The sequence below is a fragment of the Anopheles coluzzii genome, chromosome 3, assembly GCF_943734685.1.
Source record: "Anopheles coluzzii chromosome 3, AcolN3, whole genome shotgun sequence".
Lineage (NCBI taxonomy): Eukaryota > Metazoa > Arthropoda > Insecta > Diptera > Culicidae > Anopheles > Anopheles coluzzii.
In genome coordinates, this window is record NC_064671.1 from 3,786,545 (window position 1) to 3,811,857 (window position 25,313).

A 25,313-nucleotide genomic window follows, 5' to 3' on the forward strand; every position below is an offset into this window, starting at 1 on the left:
ATCTCAGGATTATAAGCAAACTTCTGCCTCTCAACTCTCCCCCAGCCAAGGTGTGTTGTTCATTCCTGCATTCCTAATTATTCAAACAACAACCGAGCACTTTGCTTATCCACTTTCCAACATCCGGGGAAGGCCGCCGATAAGCCACCCTCCAAGGCACGCTCTTGCTGATTCATTTGGCGTGCAAACAGTGTTATTCCAGGCCAGGCCAACCGGCCACCAGCATCGATCGATGTGTGTGTGCCTCAAGTGTGTGCGTACCGTACGTAAGTGATCGATGATCTTCGCACCCGCTTGTGCGGGCAAAACGCTTATCTGCTCGATTATCCTCCCGATCCCCTCATCTCACTCGCTCGCTGGATTCAATGTGCGAGAAGCAATCAATAAATAATACGCACGCGTTAGCTCGCAGCCGAACCGAAAGCAAAAACAAAATAACAACACCGCACCGCACTGCTGTAATCACAGTAATTTTGAATTTTAAATATCAGTTATTTTTAGTACCTCACCATTTAATGAGTTAATTATAGAACAGCAAGCTAGAGCACCCGAGCGCACGAAAGAAAAACTCGAGCAATCTTAACCAGGCTCACGGCGTGGATTAGATATGCACGCGCGTAACCGCGCGAGCTCCAATCCGGCCAGTCGGCCGACCAACCCGCCCAGCGGAGAGTAATTAAGCGCATACTGACAATTACATTTTGCCACTTCGGTAGACAACTTTCAGGGCATTTGATTGCTGTTCGATTAATAGATTCCGCGGCGTACGATACACACCTGGAAAAGGCAAGGGCAGCTAGCGCTAGTCCCACCAGAGTGCAACGCGTGCACGCAAGCTGAGATCGCCGTGCTGACATCGATTGCCCAAGTAGAGGTTGCCGTTTTGTGGCAGTGGGCAAGCCGCTGCTAGTGGACGGAGGAAAAGTGTGGAACCAGTCAATAGAAAACAACAACCCTTTAAATTGGCTCTTAAACTGTTCTGCTTTGGCAAACGGAATCCAAACACTCTTTGTACTGTACCGCGTAGAGGGAAAACCGATTGACGTACCAGAGAGTGTACGTGCCGCTTGGCCGTCCCGGCTGAAATGTGTTCAATTTTATCACGCAATTCGTATGCGCGTCTAACATCCGCAAAGCGCCACCACGGCTGCGTGCGAGTTTCAGCAATATCAACCAGCGCACACTGGGTCATTGCGCAATGGCACACAAATCGTGAAACGATTTGGCGGATTTAGGAGACACAGGCACACCGCGAGAGAAGGAAATTAAAACATCAACAACGACTCCCAGCACGTACACGCTTTTCGGCAAAGGGAGAAAGGTTTATCCGGTTGCGCTAAGTGAAGAGCATGAGTGGTTGTATGTGTGTAAAGATGTGTGTCAGGTCCATTTGAAGATCATCATAACAAATGGCGATCGCTTTGCCTCTTTTTGTCCGCCGTTCCCGAAAAGCCAACCAAGAACATACCAGAGCAGCCGCAAAAAAAAACCTTCCCCATCGCAAAAATTACAATCATTGTTCTCGTGGAGCTGGTGGTCCACCGTCCGACTGCAGATTGAGAGATGATACCGGGGCGATGCGGTTTTGTTCCTCCCGGCGCGTTTGTCTTCCCGCGGGACATAATGATGGGCGTCCCGAGGAGCGCCCGGAGGACCGAAGGGTCCGGCCGCTCACAGGTGGCCTTTGACGTTGAGGGTTGCCCACGATGCCTTGCCCAGTTCAACGGAATCCAAACAAAGGGAACATTTTTCACAAATATGTCTGAATGCTCTCTGTGCTCGTGTGTGTGTGTGGCTCTGGGTATTTTTATATGCTATCGTTGCCTTCCTGTGGCACTGCGTCAAGAGGATGGATGCCCTTTTTTCGGTGGTGGGATTTTTTGTTGCTACGGGTTTGTGCAAAAATCAAGCCATTTGGGTGGTCTGCCGTTTGTGTGCATTCCCGTGTACGTGTAGCCCGCAACCCGGCAATGCATTCCCGTTTTCCTCACGAGACTGCGAGGAGCTAAGGTTCTAAACCCCAACCATGGGCCGAATGGTCCACGGGACATTAAAGCTACTCCTGAACTGCAGAGATCTTCCCCTGAAGCAAGTATCATGTGAAGGAAGTTTAATTTGCTGGTTTCTAGCAGATTTGTGGTGATGTCTATTCTTCTGGAATTCAATATCTCCCTAGAGTCTTGGATGGGATGAGGTTGATGTTGAACATTTTACAAGAAGTTAGCCTATTCGAAGATGAAAGATGTTGTAGAACGTATTCCTCAAGATCTGAAACATCTATTTGAAGTACAGTTTCCAATACAATTTCCACAATTTCTTTCAGTCACTCACTGGAACCAAACCTGTAAAATGAAATTACAACTCCAAAAACACACATACACGATTTTTACGGTTTGAATTTCCTTACAAATTTATTCCTCAATTACACGCTTCAGCTTTTCGTAAAATAAATACGTTTCCTTCCGTTTACACAGGTACAGCAAATAATATACAAAAATTTACACACAAAAAACATATTCAAACACATTGTAGCGGTGCCCTAAACGTAATAGTGTTTCGCAGTAAGGACGCACTCAGGAAAGCTGTCCGGCGGTTTCGGAACTTTATAAAAGCTGCTAGTACAAAATGTACGCACATCACGGACGCGCAAGACGCAGGAAGTGCTGCTTGTTTAGATGTGTGTGTGTGTGTGATCGTGATTTCTGCAAGACTTCACTGAAAGCACATACGCAACATCCACTTGCCTGCCTTGCACGTCCCTGTCGACTGTTTACAGAATCGTTGTCCGTCCCTTATTCGCGGGCTGCCGTAAGTTTAACACTCTAGCTATCTCACTATGTAGTTCCTGTTACTTTATACACGCACATGCACTCGGAATGTCCTCTGCTTCCGAGAGGAACCATTCCTCCTTCACTGTCTGTTAACATTTCCTATCAATAAATATGTACAGATGATGAGCCCCCCCGCGTTGTGTCCTTCACTTTTCTCTCATTTTTTCAGCTGAAGTCTCCGTCACTAACACCTATGCCACAGCACTAGTTTCCCAGCCCTACCAACTCGCTAAGCCACCTTACAAGACTTGTACCGCATCTGGACGGACAATAGTGTGCCACTTGACACGCACACACCTCACACGCTTTTCACCCAACAGTTGAGCTTTCTTGTTTGTATTAGTTTTATTTTGTTTGCTTTTTCCCCATTTTTTGCATGCATACGTTGATTATGGCTTGATCTACATGACTTTTTTTCACTATGGTACACAAGTTTGATCGTTGCTACTATTGCTACTATCCTATCTGATCCCTTTTTCTCTCAAAACAAACTCACTCACACTCTCTACACACTTCGCTCTTAGTACGTTCGATCGTTATACACAAAACAAAGATTTAAAGTAATAATAAAACAAAACAGTTGCGGCCCTGCCGATTCCTATGGTCATCCAATTTCGTGTTTTGTTTCAATCCCCTACCCTCCCCCCTTGTTTTCTCACAGAAAACGTATCCTTCCCCTCAATACTCCCCCCCCCCCCCCCGTCTTCCCTTTCAACACTTCACCGGCAGCCGCAGCCAACGACCGTCATGTCCTGGTAGTTCTTCAGCACCACCTTGTTCTGCTCGTTCAGATACAGCATCGAGATGGAGGACAGCTGGGTCGGCACGCAGCACGCCTTCGGTGCGAGCGTCGGGTTGTAGGAGTTGACCAGCGTCTGCACGATCGCGTGATTCGTCGTGTTCAGATGGTCCGCTATCGGGAACCGGCAGTCGCCCTGGCAGTAGTACGCCTCGTACCCGGGCGGCGCCACAATCCAATCGTTCCACCCGACATCGCTGAAGTCGACGTACAGCGGCTTCCGCTGGCAGAGTTCGTTTTTCCGCCGGCTGCTGCGCTTGGCCGAGGCACGCCGGGCCCGGTTCGCGCTGCTGATCGCGTCCCGGATCGGCCGTTGCTTGTGCCGCCCGTCGTCGGTGTAGGTGAACAGGAGCGGCTGCTTCTGCACCCAGCTGTCGTGCCGCTCGGCCGCATTCCGTCGCAACCGGACGTGCTCGTGGACGGGGACGGCCGGCACTATGCTGCGCCTCTGGCGGCTATGGCCTGGTGGTCCACGGCCCCGGCCCGTCACCTGCACGAACAGGCCGTGGTTTTTGCGCGGCTGCCTTAGCCACCGCTCGACGGCCGGCATCACATCGAAGCTGGCCGTGCCGGACTCGTTGATGGCGAGCGTTTTCGTGTCGACCAGCAGGAAGGTCGGGGCGCGCTTGCCTTTGACGCCGGGCCGCACGATGTCGTACACCATCACCTGATACAGGACCGGTGTCCTTGCCTGCGCCCGGCTGCTTCGGTGGGCGATGCCCTCGCGGGTTAGGGTGAGTTCCGCTGCACGCAACTTCTCGCCTCGCGGGATGCTTGTTACGTTGAACAGTAACCGGAAGCGATGATGATGCTGGAACCGCTGGTCTATGTGACTTTCTGTAGGTAAGCAAGGGAAAGAGTTGAAGAGAGAGAGAGAACGTTAATTCATTGCAAGGATGAGACCGATCAGGATGAAGATGCATCAAAGTAGCCATAACAAGGAAACGTCAGTTATCAAAATGTTGAGTCAAATGAGTTGTTGTGTCGTGGCAAGTGTGTAGTGTAGAAGAGTAAAACATCAAACTAAATCAACTTAATTGAATTGTCCTCCAATATTTTTCATTCCCGGTAAGTACAAGACCTGGGCCAATATTTCCATACTTTGTTTCACGGTAAATACAATCCAACCAAAACCGCCATCTCCAGGTTTGCCACAGAGACTCATAATTTCTTCAACCCTTTGCAAGGATAAATAAACAACTCCGCCGTACCTGTCATGAACCACCTGGACGAGCTCACACCATGAAATAACACCCCCCCCCCCTCCTTTCCCATCCCCTAAAAGCGAAAACGAGTCCAACAACATCCCCCACTGCTTAATTTCTGCCAGACGAAAACCAGAATCCTGAAGTCGGCCCGGCAACACGCGGCAAACAATAACACTTCTCCGAAACTGGCGGGATGTGCGCGGCCAGCGTGTGTTTTAATCGATTTGGCAAACCCATTAGCGAATTTGGACAATCAGCAACACTCTAACCCTCTTCAGCACCATCCCCCTGGAGTCTGCGTCAAAATTCTCCTAAGCAACAAACTACGCATCATCCAGACCAAGACCCAGACGATCGTCTCCGTAAGTGTTGGGTGAGTTTGTTTGCGGTTTGCCGAAAATTGCGCCTGCCCGGCGGTACTCACTTTAATTGCGTTCGGCGCAACACGGCTCTTTGTGCTGCTGCGCCCCTGCGCGAACTAATATTTCTAGTCCGGTGTTTGTTTACAAGCGGCGTGATACTACTAGCAAAGGCTGCGTGCTGCTGCCTGGCGGAGAATTTCGACTTTGCGTAACGCACTCCCAGCACTCCCTCTCTCCAGCGCTCGTCCGATTTTACCATAAACACTGGATCCGTACTCCGTAGCATCTCGCAAGTAGTTGGAAGCAGTGCGGGTTGGTGAAAAGGTCAACCGGACCTAGTATATCGGACTCCTCGGAACCTCGCTTTGCCGCAATGGGGTGTTGATAGACGCTTCTCTCCTTGAACCGTACAGCTGGGCGCAAAACGAACCGAACGTTTACGTTCGCTTTACTCGTGTGCAAAATTTATCGATAATTTTACGCACGATACGCCACACCCGGACACGCGGATGCAGCATCTTCCACGGCTCTTTGGCACGGGGAGATGCGTAGCAAAACGATCGCCATACTACGAGGGCGCGCGCGCGCTCGGTAATCGGTTTTTTCGGGGGGAGATTATGTAAACAAAGTTGTGCCCCCGCCGTATTACACAAACAATCGATCGCGCGATCGCTTCTTTATTGCAATCGCATTTCCAGGTAGTGTGCAATCAAAGTGCACCAGCCGTCATTAGTTTTCGAGTACGGCCGATCCAACATCCTGGTTTGAATTCAAGAACTTGGGAAAGATTTGAACTGTGTACTTGCTGGGTTGCTTCTTGTATTTCAGTACACGTTGTGTGATCTTTAGCCAAAACCTTCTCCAATAATTAACCTTTTTATCATTTCTAATGTCTACAACTGCATAACCCAAACCTTAATGTCATCTGGGCAAGGTGTCTGAACATTGCAATGGAACCACTTTCAAATCGTCCGTAAGCACAGCGTTATAGCTCAACATTAACTGCTGCATTTGCCGCAAGTGTTAGGACGTGGAATTAATTGAAAATAAAAACAACTTGATTCCACCAGTTTGCGCCGGTCGCACTGCGACACCTCCTTGAAGAGCAGGTCCCTTGGCCTCCTAACCGAGCGATCGTTACCGATCGGTCTGTGTGTGTGCGTGTGTGTGGCAATGCGCTAAACACTCTTTAATGTCGTGCGCAACCGTGTACCGGTTTTTGACGTCGTCGTTGCTGTCGTGGAGCCTTCGGAATGGCTTCCTAGATATTGCACTACTTGTACTACTATTCCCTTTCCCACGTCCCCGTCGTACGTACCTTCGTGTGTAAAACTTCGCACGGTGTTGGCGTTGCGCGTGTTCAGTCCTTCCTTTGGTACGCTGACGGAGTCGACCAGATCGTGGCCCATGATCTGGGCGTACAGCTGCTTCATCGCCTCCGGTATCACCACCTTGGACCGGTCGATCTTTGGCCGATTGGGGAACCCGAACAGGCTCAGAAGGTTCTTCTCTATCTCGACTAGCGTTTTAGGATCGGGCCTGCTCTCCACCACCACCGTGTCCACCGTGTCCGGCTCACTGTCACTGATTTCGTTCTCCAGCTCCGGCTCCTCGGCTGGACCTTCGGGGTCTACCTCTACCGCCGCACCCTTAGCGGCCACATACTCTTCGTACTCGATCGTCTCGCTGCTCTTTATGCTGGCCGCTTCCGGCGCCCCGGTCCCACCTATCCGTGGTTCCGGCGAGACGTCCGTGACGGGCGGTGTCGAGTCGGCCGAGCCCTGCCGTAACGCAGGCAGATTGAAGGGATGGCTGATGTGTGATTGATCCGAATGGAGCAGGCTGGCGGCTTTCGTTCGGGCTGGACTGCTGCTGTCTGTGCTAGCGACTCGCGTTGCACCGTGTGATATCGCCAGCACAGCGAGCACGTAGAACCATACGTGCATGGTCGCTGGTAGTAGTCTGCAATTGGAAAACGGAACCGTATTAGAGGAATGTTTTGCAGTCAACACGTTCGCTGGCCCCGCTGGTCGGTGCCGGAATGGGACAATCGCTTGCCGTACTGCTCGCTAATAAATCTACCAACCGCCCGGACAACGCCACATTGCAACTATTGCGATTAGTCAACGGTCACCACTAGACACCGTGTCGTGGTGTGGTACGTTTGTTTGTTGCGCTTCCAGGCCCGCCACACAAGAGGAAGCTGATAATTAAAGTAAATGTTTTCAAAAAACAACGCCGTGTCTTGGAACTGCCCGGGTGAGTGTGCGGGGCATCGGAAGAGATGAGAGTTTAGATTCGCGGTCACAGATTGGGCCCAGACCGGGTGGCGACACTGGTCGGCTACTAGCTTGGATCAGCACGCGAAGCAAACGGCACACACGCGGCGTTGATTTTTGTTTCTCCTCCTTTGCGAAAAGCAAACTCCCCGGTGTCAGTTCCAACGCCTGTTTTCTTTCGTTGGCTTTACGGAGCCGGCCGTTCGAGCGGCCGAGGTCGTTCGAGGTACGCAGAAGCATTCGAGTAGCACAGCTATTCGTACGTTTTACAGCTTCGCCAGCACAAAAACACCTTCCAGTCGCCCACACTTTGACAGGTCAGGTGCTGCCAACGGATCCTAAGGATCATGCAGCGGGCTCGAAGGTGAGAAAGAGACACCTCTTCTTCAGGAGTGACAAGACAAGGAGGTTCTCGTCTGTTTGCCCAATGCTTGTACCAGTGTGTGTGTGTGTGTGCATGAGAAACAAAGGACACAAGCTGTGAATCTCAAGTGGCCTCCTCGATACATTCGTCCTCACAAAAGGATCCTTTTTTTCCTTCCTCCTCCCTCCCTCTCTCTCTCTCTCTCTTTCGCATCTCCGCCCGAGAAATGGCTTTCGCACGCCTTCCCTCGCTTTCCCGTTCCCTCCCTAGGAACGGTCCCATCCCATCCCACGGACGGTTGCAGGCGATTACAGGAAGAATCCCCTTTTGCAGGTCCCCTTTGGGCCCGGGGCGTTTTACTACCCCTTGCGGCCCGTCGAGTGCACTCTCGAGTGGGCAACAACCGGTTGTTGCCGTTGCCGGCCCCGGGGCTTACGCACCGGAGGACAACAAATCGATTGTTTCCTCACAATACTGGGCGGAGAAGTGAAGAATGTGTGTTCGTTATTTGTGTTGTGCGCGTCCCTTGCGTTCTGTCCTTGGGCTACCGCACTCGAGCGCTACCACACCTTCTTCTCCGCACCGGGCTTGGTTTTTCGTTGCCTGCAGGACCCGGCCTGCCCTGGTTACGGGAGGTACACCTATTGCTCGCACGATCGATCACACACAGCAGTTCTCTGTTAGCTGGATGGGGTTTTCCCCGGCCCGCCGTCCATTTATGTCGATCACGCGGGCAAGGGATGGGTTTTTTGGTAATTTCCATACCCTTTATCAATGGGGAGCGCACCTGTACAGCACGACAACGCCCATCCTCCATTACCCGGAGGTGTACCACAACACCCGCTCGGCCGGAGGTACAGGAGAGTGCGTTCGTTCGACGCGCTCGCTAGATCGATCGATGTGGGAGGGGGCGCTTAAGGGCACAAAACAACGCACATGCACATGATCGCCCCTATCGCTGCGTCGTGCACGCGGATCTCATCCCACCCCACCCAAGTAGGTCAGCGAGCGAGGAAGAAATTGCAACTAATCTCACGGCGCTGCAATGCCAAGTGCGTGAACACAACAGCAGCCCAGGCCTATCGTAGAGTCTGTAGTTGCACTGTTTTGATCGGCTCGGCGTACAGTTTCCAGTTTTCAAACGACACCAAATTCCAGCAGCAGGACCAGCCACCTTCGACGCTTTGTATTTCCACCTGAACGCCTCTGCCGTGTACTTTGCGGTCGGGAAGGTAAAAAAAAACCCCACAACGAGACATGATCACCAAACGCTGTGGTGCCCGGGCGCCAATCAATCCGCCGCCGGGAAAAAAGGGAGAAGAGGCTACACAGAAGGGGGGGGTCTTGGTACTGGTTTTGCTATTTTTAGCCCGGACACATAGTATCGGCGCAAACGAAAAAAAAAAGAAATAAATCCAGAGCGTTCAACAGAATCCCACAACACACGCCTCGTGTGTGTCCCTCTGCTCACGTAACACGCAGAATTGTTAATCGCATTTGAATAATAATTGTCAGCATTCTCGAGGCCTGCACACACACACACACAGGGGCGGTTTCGGCCTGCACACGGGCCTGTCTCTCACTCCCGAGGAAGCTCGGCCTGGTCGCGGGTGCTGTCAGCACAATCGGGGGTTTGATCCGGAAAGGACGCCTACCATTTTTATAATCTCACCTTCCAGTGTACCCTTACACTGTGTGTGTGTGTGTGCATAAGGGTGCACTTTACACACACACACACTCCAGACAGACAGAATCGCCCCGGATTGCCATTGTTTGCCAGCGCGATCATGCCCTGCGAGTTGTCGCCAGGACCCTTCTAACCCTCTGAAAGTGCAGGTTGCACGCATAAACGCATCGCAAGTGTGTGGGTTTTTATGTGTTGATTGCCTAACACGTTCCCGGTGGGTGCTAAAACCAAAAACCCCTGCCACTGGCTTTTAACAGTCCCCAGGTGAGCCATTAAATGAGGCGTCAGAAGAGTTCTTGTCATGAATATTGAGACGCCAGTCTGTCATGGCGCTGTACCTTCGGTTTCTTAATTCCCAGGATTCCAGCCCAGGTCCCAGAGTCCTGCCAGCAAACCTTTAAGCCGCTCTCGGCTCTCATTTAATTAATTAATCAACAACAAAACAATGTTTGCACTGCAGTTTTCACATGCATAGTCTTGCCCGACTCCGAAGTGATGGTGTCGGTGGTGCTGCATATGCGAACCAGTGATCGCTGCACTTTGCTGACCCCGTTGTCATCGTCGCTGTTGTTGTTGTTGCTGCTGTAGCTGTTGTTGTAGTGGGAACGGGGTAGATAGTGAGCGTGCAGATAAAGCCACGTCAACCACGTCCTTCCATTTGCTCTGATTTATGTCGCTGGCCCAACGATCGGCGGCTTAATTCTCACGGCCTCACGTAAATGAGCGGGCCCACTCATAATGGGTGAGTTATGTGCCTGTTGCCCGTCTGGTTGTCCTCTCCTCCCTCCCCTACCCCTACCCCTCCTGTTATGTGCATGATCTGGGGTCAACACCAATTAAGCATGCAGAGTTCCGTCGGGTCGTACTCAAAATTCTCCGACTCGCCAGCAAAACGCACCATTCGGCATGATTGTGATCGTGGTCAGCATTATGCTTCCCTCGATGTCTCCTCCATTCCCCCCCTGTTTAAGACCCATCGCAATATGTTGCATTTGTGGTGGTGATGGTGAGTGATTTTTATCGTTATCCTAAGCTGATGTTACTTGTGCTTTGCTGGCTAAATACACTTACCTTCTACTTGTTTGCCGACCGATCATTGTCGATCGTGTCCTCGTGCCGGTTGCGGCCCGTCGTTGCCTGGCTAGGCCGCGCGTTTCGCTGCAGCCAGGGGAACACGGAGCCGCATGGGCACGCAGCCGTTCCCGCGTCATGTACACCGAGCCGCCGGAACGGACCCGGGAGGCAACCAATGTGGTTCCGTTCGGTTGAAAAGGATACGCACTGCTTGGGAACGCTTCCTTGAAACGTTTTCGTTTACGTTTTACACAGGAATTGGTTTAATTCTCTTGCTTCGCACAACCAATCTATTGCTCACTACAATGGTGGTCCTGGTGGCCCTGCTGGCCGCGATGACACTGCGTCGTGACGAGCACGGGACGACCGTTTGAATGTTTCCTGCTCACTGGCCACTCGCCGGCACCGAGCATTATTTCACGAAAATCCTCGCTCAAATCTGCGCTACCGCGTCACTCGACTTTCACATCGAACACACTGCACCACTTCACCAAGCCACAGGACAGGACGCCGTCGTCGAACCGGGTTTCCTGCCGCTCGGGCCCCTTTTTTCGCTTCTGCTTCGCTCTCGCCTCCTGCGCCCAAACGCTTCCTTGCACTTTCCCGATACGGCGTATACTTATGTTTGTGTTAATGTGTTTCCGTATGGATGTGTGTGTGTGTGTTTGTGTATTTTCTTGTTTTAATTTTCTACACTCTTGGCTCGGCTCTCACACACTTGCCTAGGCCTCTGGTTGCCTTTGCTTGTCCAAAGGACCTCTACCTGCCCGAGAGAAGCAAAAAAAAAACCCTTGTTGGCTCGGCTTTCGTGCACACTTTTCCTTTCTTCCTTTCTCACTACACCGGCAGGCAGGTTGCAATCACAAAATCTGTCCACTGGCGGTCCACTGGCTGGATTGCACGAAAGTTGCTCGTTCACTTTTCGTCGCCCACGCGCAACTTCTTCGCGCTGCACTTTCGATCGGGCGCGAGCGCGCGCGCGCACGCAAAAAAAAAGAAGGTTAAAATATTTGCGTTCCAATCGGTGCCCGTTACATTCCAATCTCTTGTTGGGCCGCTAGTTATACACTTGTACGCCTTTTTTTTTTTGCTGTTATGTTTTGTTGTCGCTGTTTTGCGTTTTCTTTTCTGCACTTCAGGAACACCACACACTACTGCTACTACCGCTGCTGCTGCTGCGGCGGCCGCTGCTCTAGATTACAGATTAAACAAATGCACTTCGATCACTTCGCGCTCTGATACGGGCATGCACATCACTATCAGTTTGCACTATTTCTAGCACTGCCCAGTGCACTGGTCAAAATCAAGTAGACAAACGGGACGTTATATTAAGAATGTGTATTGCTTCTCTCACTAATCTCTCTCGCGCGCGCACACACACGGACACTGGCTGGCATTCCAAACGGCTCAAAATTCAAACCTCGTCTCGACTCACGCGGCAGCTTCACAAATTTTAAACATCTCGCGACAGCATCTCGAACACGAATGAATGAACGCGAGAGACGATGCCGCATGAATGCGGTGTGATCAGCTCTCGGCGTGAACGACGATCGAGTGAACGTGCGATGAACGGCAAGTGGGCGTGGCCAGCCGCGTACGTGCTCCGTGTGTAAGGATGAGAGGAGCGCGTGCATCGAACATGAGAGGATCAAGACGTTTGACAGACGTTTGATGGTTCGAAATGACTGTTATGATACCGAGAATTAAGTGATCACTATGCTTTTTGTTGGTGTTTGAGGTTGGCTTTGCATTGTAAATGAATTCCTGTAAAACGATGTCTTTCCACCAGAGAACACTATTTGATCGTCTTACTCGCTGGGAGGTAGTACACACATACCGCGATACTAGTCGATACGGGGCCTCGGTCATTTGTGGTTATCCTTGAGATTGTAAGCACAGTGCTGCCACTGCCACAGTGGTAGCACGGATCGTCACGGAACTACTGCACCACCATTACCAACCTCGCAACTCCTTTCCACGCCACTGCCAGTCGGCGATCGGTTAAGAAATATTGAGGAAATCATATTTTCATTAACAGTTATTTACACTCCAACAAATCGTGAAGATTTATGTAAACTGTGCGTGTAAACTTTCATCTCTGCCCTCGCGGGAGCAATCGATCGATCCGATCTAACCGCCCCCACCCCTGTGGCCGATCGTTCCGCGCGCTCGCACGCTCGATTCCCGGCAGCGGGCCTCTTGCACAAGGGAGAGTGAGAGAATATTTATGAGAACGATTTGTAAACACCGCGCGGGCGCGGGAGAAAACCGCTTCATCGCAACGTAGCACGCGAGTCGCGGGCACTTGTCGTACGCAAAGAGGGGTACAAAACACAAACGCACGCGAGCGCGCGGCTGAACCGGGCCGCGCAGATGAACGGCTGCCGCTAGAGAGATCGTTGGCTCGGGATAGACTGATTGACGCGAGCGCTCAATCCACGCACCCGTTGGCCTTGTCGGTATGTTCCGCTTTGCGTTGCGTGGCGCTGCCTGGTCCATGGCACGGGGCACAACACTTGAACGGTTCATGCTAAAAACGAGAGAAGTGCTTTCTATCCTCTCGCTGGCAGGCCGAGGCCCACAGCAAAAGGAAAGCAATTGCATGTCATTTTCACTTCCGAATTATTTATTACACTCCGCAAACAACGGAAATGCGGCTGGCTAACGAACCCGACACGCAGACTTCTGACAAGTGCGGCTCTGGCTCTTGGCCCGTGCGCACCTTCGGGATTGATGCTCTGTGAAGTGAAATTTATCTGTTATTTAGATCGAATGAATTATATTTAATCAAACAATTAATAAATTATCACCGGGGCGGCGCACGCGGCAATCTGCGCCAGGCACTGGCCAGGCCATGTTTACACTAAGCACGTTCCTTTTTCCCCCCCTTCCCTCTGCCCTCTGCCGATCGGGCCGGTCCGATCATTTGGAAAGCTTGCCGCGAGTGTGCAGAGATGCACTCCACCGCGTTACGATTGTGTAATGTGGGCCACCGTCTACCGTGTGCGTGGCCCCGATTGCGTTCGGCTTGGACCGCTTCGGAGTAGGAGATGCCCTTTGCTACGTTTTGTATGCTAACGCGCGTCACAGATCGGCCCAGGGTAAGAGAGTTCAGCCCGTTTCTACCCCCTTGCTTCTACCCTGACGTGCGAAAATAGCGAGCCCAGCGCTGAGGTCTCTGGGAATTCCCCAGCTTCGTAAATGAACGAACGCTGCCTGGACAGCATCGGTGCTCTTGTTTTTACACGGGCTTAGGACGAAAAACAAAGCCCAAATGAGGTTATTATTTTTTCACACCTCTCGCAAGCGTTCAGCCGAGGCCAAAAGGATGTTTAGCTTCCGGTGGTGGCGGGTATTTCCCAGCGCTACATGAATGAGCTGCTACGTGGTGGTGTCGACTGTAGCCACAGAAACAGAAGCTCGGTAAAAACCCAACTATTTTGATTGGAATGTTTTCTTGCTTTGCAGGCAAACAGTGCCATTTTTACCTTAGACTGCAATGTGCTTCGTTGGTGAGCTTTAGAGACATCTCTTCTGCTTCCAAACTGCCTAAAGGTTGTTGCGTTGGACCACCATGATCAACTCCTCCAAATCTTGCAAATGACACTTACTAAACAGCCTGTTGAACTTTGTCTGTGCTCTGGAGGTCAGCAACCAACGTTGATCGCAACGAGGAAATGATTCTAACGCCGTACGTCGAAAGGTCAGTAATCTAACACCAAGGAAAGATGCCGTCCTGTTCGGTGTGTTCGCAGCAACCCATACCTCCCGAGCAACACTTTCGGCTCGATGTGCAAAACAGGGCTTCGCATGCAGTGGTATACATTGTAATCATTCCAAACCCGAGCGGGGCATGATTTAGCGCTTCGTCCTTCTGGTTACCCAACACCGTGGATCGGTTTCATGTTACAGCCCCCGATGTCCGTAACCTCCTCGCACAACCGGACAACCGGAGTCAACGATCACTGATAGCAAAACGGTTTGCTGATGGACGATTCCCCAAACCTACGACCGCGGGGCAACCGCTCCCAATCAACATGTTTCCCCGCATCTCCTGCACTACACACACGCATAGTACGAAACGAGTTATCTGACAGGCTTTTATGACTCCGTTCCTTGAGCCTCCTTGATTACTGCGTCGCCGACCGCCTTTGCGTCTTGTGCGCACCGGTCAGTGTGTATTTTATTATTACCAAAGCGTTTTTTTTTTTTGTTCACGTTGTTTTCATGTTGTGTTGTTGTTTCCAACACTCATAGTGAGCGGACCCAGCAGCCGTGTGAACGTACCCGAGCCAGGAGCGCAACCTTCGCGGTAAGCGGCCGAAGGCCGTACGCAGAGCATAATGACCAGACACTCTGGCACTCTGTTGGGTTGAGGTTCGACCTGTCCAAAAGGTGATAGAGGCGATTCTACGATATCTATCAACATCACTTTGAAGCCCAGACTCCCCATTCCACCACACCGTCCACCGCAGACTTCAAGTAAAGTGACTGCCAATACGCAAATGAATGAAAATAATAAACTCTTATCCACCGCTCTGTCCCCGTTCAGGGATATTTTCCATGCGTCCGTCCGAGGACAACTTCGGTGCCAGCCAAATACGCCGGGAGCGTTGGTTGGTGGAATTAATACCAGTATGGCGATCGTTTGCGGGCGAATGTAGCAGCGGGAAGGGGCCGCATGCTCGCGCGGTCATCGGCTGGGCAGCATCAGTCGACACCTCGCACGATATTCGCGATCGATCGATCCGATCCGTCAGTTCGCCGACCGAAACCGAAACCGCCGACTGTGATCTTTTCGAGAGCCGCCAGAACGTCTGGGCCGAACGCGTCCGGCCGCTGCTGCTGTTGTTGCGGAACGCGCACCGTTCCTTTGTCGGCAATCATTATCGTCAATAATCGCCAAAGGGAGCGGGAGGGAGGACGGGTGTTGGTAGACATTATCGACCCAGAAGTTCAATCAATTTTACATCTCATGCGGGGGGCGGGGGGGGGGGGCGCACGCAGTGAAAGAGCGACTGAAACGGAACGTGCAAATATTCCAACCAACGTGTGTGTGTGTGTGTGTTGATGGTTGCGCACTTGACGGCTAAATATATAATCAACCTTCCCGACAGCCGACAACCTGCGCAATGGCTGGCGGCTACGTATGTTTGAAATTACCCAAAAATCCTTCGAACGAAAGTAAACATTTTTCTCCAATGTGTAGCAATTTTATGCTCTTTTTTGTGTTGAGCCCCGTGTTTTACCAATCGCCAAGACACACGCACAGTTTCGTACGCTGCAGTGTAGTGAAACACCTATTTGCGCGATCGAGAAACATAATGTACGTGCCCTTTGATTATTTCTTTTAATTATGAAAGTTTCAATTTTCGCTCTCTCTCTCTCTCTCTCTCTCTCTCTCTCTCTCTCTCTCTCTCTCTCTCTCTCTCTCTCTCTCTCTCTCTCTCTCTCTCTCTCTCTCTCTCTCTCTCTCTCTCTCTCTCTCTCTCTGACCTCAATGAATGCCCGAATGGCCTCTTATGTAAGGGAGACAATCAGCGACAACGTCGTTTTGCTTTCAATTGCTTCCTTCGTAGGGTGAAAAAACGAGACATTTTATAAACAAACTTATGCACCAGAAGAGTGTGGGGTCTTTAAACTTGGACTACTTTTGAGGCCACCGAAAGCGTCTCTCCAGCAGCAAAGCCATTATGCTAGTGTCTTCTGGCCCGCGCCTGGGTCACAAATGCTCACTTACGTATGCATGCGCGTGCGACTTTCAAAAGTCTCTCAAAAGCTCCCCGTCCAAGACCTTCCCTCCCTCTCGACGGCTCTGAAAGAAACAAAAAATGAAAGGGCCCATCATAGCCCACGCACACTGTTGGCGCCCTTTTTTTTCGCTACACGGCATCGCGCGATGACACAAGACACAGCACCCGAGATGTGACGGTTCGGCATCACGACCAGCGACAGGCTGTCTGGTCCGATCCCCGGCCCCGTCACAACCTTGAGCGGCCCATTAAAGGAACACAAGACACGAAAAAAGCAACACACACACACACACGCGTGCCTACCGCTCCCAGCAGCCCAACAGAGATGCTGTACGCGTTGGCGCATTTGCGTTCGGGCTGCGCCTGCCGACAGCCTCACAAATGATTCGTTAAATGTAAATAAATTATACGGACGGACCGCACCACCAGTCTCACTGTGTGTGCGTGTGTGCTTGTGTTGTGGCTGGCTGACCAACTGGCCGACCCAACAATAGAAGCGCACCTTTAGTTGCTTTCGTAAGCGAACGATCCCAGCGATCGAACGATAATCAACGCCACCGTAGCAGAAGGATGCTTGTCAAATGGGTGTATAGAGGCAGATAGACACACCTAAGACCGAACACACTCGGACTCACTGAAGCGATCTACCCTGTGCCCCGGGACAGCCGTACTCCATACAATGGGAGCGTGATCTTCGGGAAGCAAAGGTGCCGCAGCTCGAGAGGCCCTTGCCCACTCGTAAACGCTGATAATGCGCCGCACCAAGCCTGTGATGTGCATCAGTGCCTGTCGATAGCCTGCGCAGGGTTGTCCGGGAACCCGGGGGAAAGCTTCTGCGCCCGAGGGATGCTGCGCAATAGACAATAGACGACCTAATAAGATTGTAATGCCCCTGGCAGAAGGGACGTCTGCCAGATCTCACGCCCGCTTGCACATTTCCATGTCTGCCTCTCTCGCTCTCTCACACACACACACGCTGAAGTGTGGAAAAGCGGCATCCCTGTGGTCTTTGCACACATGCCTCTTGTGAAGCTGGCGGGAGGTGCTGAATTTCTCGACAATCCCAACCAAACCGAAACCCCGTCCCAGAGACTCTGCCAGACAGCTTGACTCCAGGCTTTTCGGCTGGAAGAGGGCTGTAAAATGCCAACAGCACACACAAAAAAAACACACACAGCAACAGTTCAGGCCCATACAGAACCTACGAAACAAACGAAGCCGAGAATTGCTTTCGAAGGTTCCTGCGATTCCCAACCTTTTGCACGCAACCAGAACTGAGCTGTAGATCTCGCAGAACCATAAACCGATTGGCCAGTGCAGTTCAGTTTTTTTGCCGTGCTGTAATTCGAGATCTCTTCACGATCACCTCCTCCTGCCTCTCCCAAACCACATCACCACCCCGTGTCACCGGACCCTGCCAGCCCGTTCAATGGCTTATCGGCTTGCCTCTCTCTCTCTCTCTCGCTCTGCCTGAAGGGTGGTGATGCGTCCAATGTCCCAGACAAGCCCGTCTTTCCAAGGATTGTGTGTGTGAGCATCTCGAGAAGTTTGTGCTGGCCGGCATTCCACGAACTGTGGTCCGGTTGCCATATGCACCACATCCAATCCTATCGCTCGACGGCCCCGCCAAGCCTTACTTCACGCGCACACATTCCTTTTCGCCACTTGAGCACGGTGAGCAAGAGAGAGTGCAGTGCCGTTTTGACTCCGATTTCCCAGTATTTGGCTGCTACGATGACTTCACAGAAAATAGACTTTTTGGAAACGGTATGGTGCGGTACTGGCGGTGCGCTGCACACTTTCGAAAAGTAGAAGATAGTTATCCATTTTGGGCCTAGGGATTATCATGTTACATAGTGGATTTGGTATTGGAAATTCGAAGATCTTTCAACAAACAATTTTAACTAGATCATGATATTCAATGTGAACAATAATTCCAGGAGCTATGACGTTGGGTTACTGCTTTCGTTTTGTTTTGTAAAAATTGTATCTTCAAAAATACAATCTCTTGATATCCTGCAAGAGGCTCATTCATCCCGGCAAGCCCTAAAGACAAAGTCGCGCTATACCCGTTGACCAGCAACCGGACATTGCCTTTTTCGTGCATTTCATTCATAAAACGGGCCCGGACAATCCGGGCTCAGTTAAAAAAGGTGGATGGCAAATGGAACGAAACGACGCCCGATGGGTCCTTGCTCCATCGTCATCATCAGTAGCTCGGTCCGGCCTCACAAACCTGCTCGCTTCCGGTAGCTGATGGTAAGATTCCGATCGGCAAACACGCACACACAGTCTGTCGATAATAATCGAATCCATCATTGAACATTCGATCGGTGTCAGCAAAAGCAGTCCCCCCCCACAGTGTCCTTCTCCTCCTTCTCATCCCATCAGCATCAGTTCGATCACGTCAAGCACGTCAAACAATCTGGCCCCTGGTACACATTTCTTTCTCCCTTTTGGGGGTTCGGACCGACTGTCCCTGTCCCGTCGGCCGGGACCGTTGCCGGTGTTTGGACTCGGGGGAACAATACGTCAAGCTCGAGCAGCGGGGAAAGCGAGGAACGCTTTAATTGATACACGCATTGCGCGTTCCTCAATGAATTGCAGATCACGGGATCCCGATCCCGCTTTCCGTCCTGCTTTGCAGTTCACAAAACGAGAAAATGGCCCCGGCAAAACACAACAAACACAGCAGCGCAGCAACCGAGGCATGCTGCTGACCCATTGCCGTCGGCGGAATGCAAACGGCCCCTTCCATCCCGTTGACGGATGCTGTGACGGGTATGTCAATGTTAATTTCATCTGCCGCTGTTGTCGTTTTATACATTTATCCATTTGTTTGTTGTTGTTATTTGTGTGAGCATCTCTCTCTCTCTCTCCATATCTCTGTTTGTCCCTATCTCTTCACCTCCCTTGAAACGTGCTGGCCCGATGGCGCTGGTTCCAGTGTGCCTCCTGGTGCCCATCTGGTGCCCCTGCGGAACAAATAGGCAGACCTAAGCGCAGGTTCCATCCAATTCGTTTGGATGCGGCTCGCCCGACCGAACAGCGCTGGACTGGTTTCCGCTTGCTTATGTTTTATTTATTTGTGTGAGCAAAAACATTCCTCTTAATTGGAATGGAGTTATCTCCTTTTATAGGAAAATTTGTTTTTAATTGATTTTCGTTTCTTCCCCCCTCTATGTCCTCTCCGGTGTGTCCACATGGCTACCGCGCTGGGGCACGCTCGTGGCCGGGGCTCGTGCGATGCCCACAGCCGGGGTCGGGTTCACCAGTGCGCCATGACGTGCACATCTGCAATCGATACGCCGATTTTCAAATCGATCGCACGTCCCGCCACAGCACGGAAGGGGGAAGGAAACCGGATCGCCACGGGCCAAACCAACCCCCCCTCCTCCCTCCCGCACCTCCCGTGATAGAATATGCCAGCACTCGTGCCTCGCCGTTGTCCGAGCAGTGCTCGGCCGGGGACAGTGAAACCGGTCCAGGGACACCAATCAGGTTTCAGTGACCACGGTTGCATGGTCGGATTTCTGGAACGCCGTTTCGTTAGCTTCCGTTCTGCACGATTCTGCAGAGCCCACCCTTCAGGTTTCAGGTTGCTCCTGGTGAGTTGTCCTGGAGGTGCGCTCGGAATAATGAACACCGGGACATTCTTGACCGGATAGCTGGTTTGGAACTGTTTGCACGAAGTGTCAGCGAAACATGAACAGAATCCATAATAACCCCAGCGATTGGAAAGCCTCCAGCCCGAACGAGCTGTAATGCTATCGGAGATGTCAACAATGAAAGATCTCTACAAATTCCTCCACCAAATGACATGTTGGAAAGGTATCTTAATGCGATATCTTTCTGTAGCTGTTTGACATGCACTCTTGGAAAGATTACTTATCGTAGGGGACTTTGCGTTCCTAGGCCTCAATGTAATGCTGTTCAAGTAGAAGCTCTTTGCGCCACCGTGATAGTTTGTCCATTTTAGCGAGCTCAAAGCCTGATCATATAGACTTTAGACAACTCCAACAGGCTCAATGATAGAACTCAGCACAGAGATCGGCTCAGGAGCTCCACTCTAACTTCCGTTTCGCATGATATCTTGACAGAAATAAGCTTTCTCTGCTGGCGCCTCTCCGGATGACAACTACAATATCAATATTGAACCTGTTTCGGCAGATAGTTGTACGGTGTGGCCGCACCACACACATTTGTTAAAGAACGTTTTGAACAAACAGATGTAACGATCGTGTTCAAACAGTGGATGGTGGAGGTCGTGTAAAGCTTCAATCCAAACATTCGTACCCACTCGACTCGGCTGCGGTCTCTATTTCCTCACACACCAGCCTATTCTTGCACCAAACTCCCGCGCCCGTCTCGCGCACAGCTCGCGGAGGCTCTCTGCTGCATCTAAAATAGTGTGACATGTAAGCGGATACAGTGACATTCCAGGCATCGATCTCGTAACCAAATCCACAAACCCCCGTACGACAATGCTGGTCCTCCACCGTTGCTGGTCCGTTCGCTCGGTTGTGCGGTTAGGGTGTAGGCAAACCGTCGCCAACCGGGCCGTTTCGCGAATGGAAAACACACATTCTGCGCATTTGTATTATAAACAGGCTTGACTGCACGCAAACCGCAACTAATCATAGCAAAGAAATGGCTGGATCGAAGCAGTTTGATCTGAGCGCTGCACGCCCATGGCTTCCACCTGCGTTCTGAGGCATCTCGTCGTCGTCGTCGTTTGCCGTCGTCTCGAGCTGTTGCTACATTGCCCACGATTGACGGGAGAAATGAATTACGATCGTTAAAGACTGGCTTTGTGTGTTTTGCATTGTTTTGCTCAGGTTGACATCATCCCGGGGGGCAGTTTTGATTCGTTAAAGGGAAATATTTCAAACGCTTCCATGGATTAGGAGGTAGCTTGGAACGTTTCCATCATACAATACAGGTTAATTCTCCCTCCAGGGTATCCAAACAGGCGATACTCGATCAACCAAGCGGGTTGATTTCTTCCCTATATTTCTAGCCTCGTTCCATCCAAGTCTGACGAGTGGAACAGTAACTATAGCTCATGTTTGGATACACACAAAAAACAAGCTGATGAAGCGCCACACAGTGACCTTGTAGGCCGTTTCTATACTTTCACAAAGACCTTCCGGCGTTTATGATGACCAGCCCGTAGAGGCTGAAGTTGTCTGCCCTCCTAGGCTAAGCTTTCACTGTCAGAATCACTTTCTAAGGGACATGATTGAAACAACGACTACAATTGATAGTTTGGTTATAATAGATTTGGAAAGCGAGAAATAGTTATTTTATGGAGATGATCCATCCAAAATTCCTGGACCCTCTTCTCGGCACTCTGTACGTCTGGTATGTCATTTAGCTCGGCAATCTCTGTTGACACTGTGCTTCAAGGATCTATTCCATCCCGCGACACCTGCTTCGATCACATTCGTTCGCTAGTGTTGATACACTTTTTTGATGCATTTTGTCACCGGTTTGACTACGTTTTCTTTCAACTTCTATTTTTCACTTCATTTTTTCTGTTTCCTTTTCTTATGCTGGTTTCACACTCTTGCATACACTCACACAGACACACATTCACTCCACGCGTGATCTTTTTTTTATAATAGCTTCGATTAATTCACCACCATTGCCTTCCTTGTGCTCCTTGCACGTTTCCTTGCTGTTTGGGGCCTTTTGCTCACACACGCACTCACCATCCACTCACACAGATTCACACACATACATTCACAGACGTTGCCTTCACCCCCTTTCACACGCAGCCGATAACGCTTTTCTTCTTCAGCGATCCGCGCAAACGATCGCGCGAACGAGCGGGCCTCGGAACGGATTCGCCCGAGCTCCACACGCAAACACACACACACACACTGCGAACTCCCTGTCCCACTCCTTCACACGCACGCACCAGCTCTTTCCCTGTAGCGCCATCCCGTTTGCACCCGCGCCGGCTTTCTTCTTCACCTGTCGCTCACCTTCACGTACTTTCACCCCGTGCGCACCAAGGCGATGGCAGCATGGAGGCGCGCGCGCACGCGCGCCCGGTCCGACTTTTGCGCTGCTGGGTGAATTTGTAACAATTTTCCTTTCTCTCCTGGTCCGGCCAGTTGGTATGTACGAGCGTGCCTGTGTCCCCGTCGCTCCCTCCGCACCGGATGCCTTTTTGTACATTTTATTTATATTTTTAACCTCTCGCAACGTGCGATTCTGTTGCACCGTTGGGCGAGTGCGATGTTGCGTTCGTTCAGGGCCAACGGGCTAAGAAATATCCCACCCCTTTTCCCCCCTGTTGTGGATGCCCAGCACCGTTGACCTCTTAAGCAATCGCTCCCCAGGCAATGTTCAATATTACCAGGATTTCACACTATTTTCACACCTTTACTAACCACCTCAAATTCCGTCCCCGAGGACGATCGTCGCTAGCTCAGTGCGGTTGATTGGATCCGACTTCTAAACTCGTTTCCGACCCGACTGGCGGAATCTTGCGTTCCTTGCGATGTACTGCGCGTCACACAAACAGAACGTCGGTCGGTTGCCACCACCGAAGCGCGAAGCGGCTCAAACGGGTTCGTCGCGTATGCCACTGGGCACAGCGCAAGTCGTTCGATTTGCTTCACCAGCAGCATCAACAGCAGCAGCAGCAGCTAGATCTAGCGCACACGTTCACACATCGAATGTAATTCGATCCCTGTTTGTAGTGGGATCAGTGGATCACTTCCCTCCAGCCCCACACTGGGGTTGTGTTGTTTACTCATTTCAAACTCACCACAAATGAACCACGAACCCTCCAAAACGCCCTGCACAGCAAGAGAAAACGGCTAGTTCAGGCCCGAAAAATACGAAATTCCCGCACCGAGTCGTCTCGACATGCTGTTATGTCTGCGCTCAACTCTCTACTGGTTAAATCTATCCGTGATTATTTTAAAACTCCGTCAGCCCCCCTCCACCGAACTGCTCCCGGGTGGGGAGCGGAGGGCTTTGCGAGCCGCATCGCGAGGCTCTCCGGCTGCCGTGTAGACCGTGTGCCGCGCAGCCCGAGCTTTAGCCGAGCTGCTTTTGCCTGCAGATGACAGTCCGCCGCCGTCGCCCCATCTAGCCGCCGAACCACCCCGCACGGTTTCGCTGCGAGCCTTCCAAAACCGCCACGGCCACCGAGCGACAGGAAGAAAATCGAAATGATTACGACGATGATGATTATCATGAGCACACCGCCAGCTCACCCCGCCGATGCTGATGCTGGTGGTGGTAGTCGTGTTGTGTGGAGCTGCGATGATGATCATGATCGCGGGCTGGAAGCATACGATATTGCCACACTGTGTGCCAGCAGCAACCACCAGCAAGCAGTCATCGACGAGTTTTTTTGTTGTTGTTGCTTCTACCTCTACCCCAAAGAGCGGGGACTCGTATGTAGATGAAGCAGCGAACCTGCGCAACAGGTGGATCAAGCCGCTTCTGCGGCTGCCGCGGGGCTTAAATCACACGCGAGCGAGCGCGACAAGGTTGAGTCGCGTTTTGTGCCGCGATGGCTGCGGCGATTCGATCGCTGCTATTTTTATTTATTTTTTAACATTTTTTTTTGCTTCTTAACCTGGTCTCCTCGCTACCGGGCCACTCCTCTGCTGGGGCAAGAGGAAGCTGCTTTTCGAGTTTCCAACCTAAAAACCCGACTCGCCGAGAACTTCGATTTGCATCGTTAGGAATCGGGCGTAGAAAACGAAACCTAACCTCACTGTGGAGAGGCCACTAATACTGCTACTACTACAACTACTAAAGCACCTTCGGCTAGTCGCTGTTGGTGCCCTTTTTAATGCTGTCCTTTTACCCCGTCCCGCCAGAGAACGGACCAGAGCCGCCCCAACACATGAACGGTGATCGACCCGGTGCGGAACGGGGAATGGTGAAAATAGCACCCCACTTGTTACATGATACTCAATTTTATAATTTGCATCTCCTCTCCGTACGCGCTGGTTGCTGCATAGGGCAGAAGAGAAAAGAGGCGACCTCACGCTCGCACCCAAGAAAGCGGTTCATAAATCCGGAGAGCTGCAGTTGCTTCGGGCGCCCCCTCGCGAGTCGGTCAAGGAATTTCTTGCCACCGGACCACAGCAGCTCCGGTGGCTTCTGGATGTCATTGGAGCAGCAAGGCAAGCAATTTGTTTCCCTGTTTAACAATTTATTTCTATTCCAAAAGGTATTTACTGCTTCGAGCGGCCCTTTGCCAGCAGCCTGGCTTGGCGGCCTGCAATGCAAATTCATCCTTTATCCACGCGGGCATACAGCATCATGTGACGCGGGCAGGTTCTATCAGGCCCCTCCGACGACCACGACTACGACGACATCGATGACATCGCGAGCAAATTGAAGGCAGCAGCGGCAGCAGCAGCAGCAGAGAAAAAACGAGCCACAACACAACATCTTAAACAACTTGAAACAACATTACTACGACCAATCCGCTCCTACTAATAAGAACGTGTTTTGTGTCCCCCCCTTCGTCCTCTCACCTCGAGGGGGCCGGCCACAGTGTCAGCCCCAGTGGGGCACGGACGGCAGGCAATCCACCCGGGCAGCAGTCCCGAGCGCCCGAATCGAGCGCGCTCAGCCGGGGCAGCCTGCTGCCGACCAGCCATGCAACCGGTCTAACCGGTGGCCTTCAGTTTTTTCGAGTCAACGTATTTTTCCTCCCCGTGCCTTACCTCACCCCTCCTCCAGCTTCCCAGGTGCCCGCATGTGTGGCTGTGTGTGTGTTTGTGCGCGTGCGCGCCCGCTCGCACATAAAACCAGGTGCCATTTCCGCCGTGCGTTGTCGTCGTCGTCGTCGTCATCGGAATGTGAAAGAGAAGTTTCCAGCACGGCCGATTGGCTGTGGCAAAAACAAAAAAAAAACGTCATGGGATTCGTCGTGAAGCAGAACCTGCGGCTTCCCGCGCTGTGCTGTTGGGGG

At 51.6% G+C, this 25,313-nt stretch overlaps 1 protein-coding gene across 2 annotated transcripts; it reads right to left on the reverse strand.

Moving 5' to 3' along the window:
- Positions 1-2,383: 2,383 nt before the first annotated feature.
- LOC120957075 (protein decapentaplegic) lies at positions 2,384-23,683 on the reverse strand. Of its 2 annotated transcripts, none has more exons than XM_040379044.2 (4): positions 23,139-23,683; positions 10,602-11,796; positions 6,519-7,162; positions 2,384-4,467 (listed from the first exon to the last, which is right to left on the reverse strand). In XM_040379044.2, exons 2-4 carry the CDS (start codon positions 10,739-10,741, stop codon positions 3,551-3,553), a joined length of 1,701 nt encoding a protein of 566 aa, XP_040234978.2. In that variant the 5' UTR covers positions 10,742-11,796; positions 23,139-23,683; the 3' UTR covers positions 2,384-3,550. The 2 variants fall into 2 exon arrangements, with proteins under 2 accessions (XP_040234978.2, XP_040234976.2); XM_040379042.2 differs by having other exon boundaries at positions 10,602-11,897.
- Positions 23,684-25,313: the final 1,630 nt, after the last annotated feature.

Excerpts from the sequence above, each read along its gene's own strand:
- LOC120957075 (XM_040379044.2), bottom strand. The coding sequence starts at position 10,741 with ATGACGCGGGAACGGCTGCGTGCCCATGCGGCTCCGTGTTCCCCTGGC. Across the intron at positions 7,163-10,601 it reads GGTCGGCAAACAAGTAGAAG|ACTACTACCAGCGACCATGC; the intron begins GTAAGTGTATTT and ends TTCCAATTGCAG. Across the intron at positions 4,468-6,518 it reads GCGAAGTTTTACACACGAAG|AAAGTCACATAGACCAGCGG; the intron begins GTACGTACGACG and ends GCTTACCTACAG.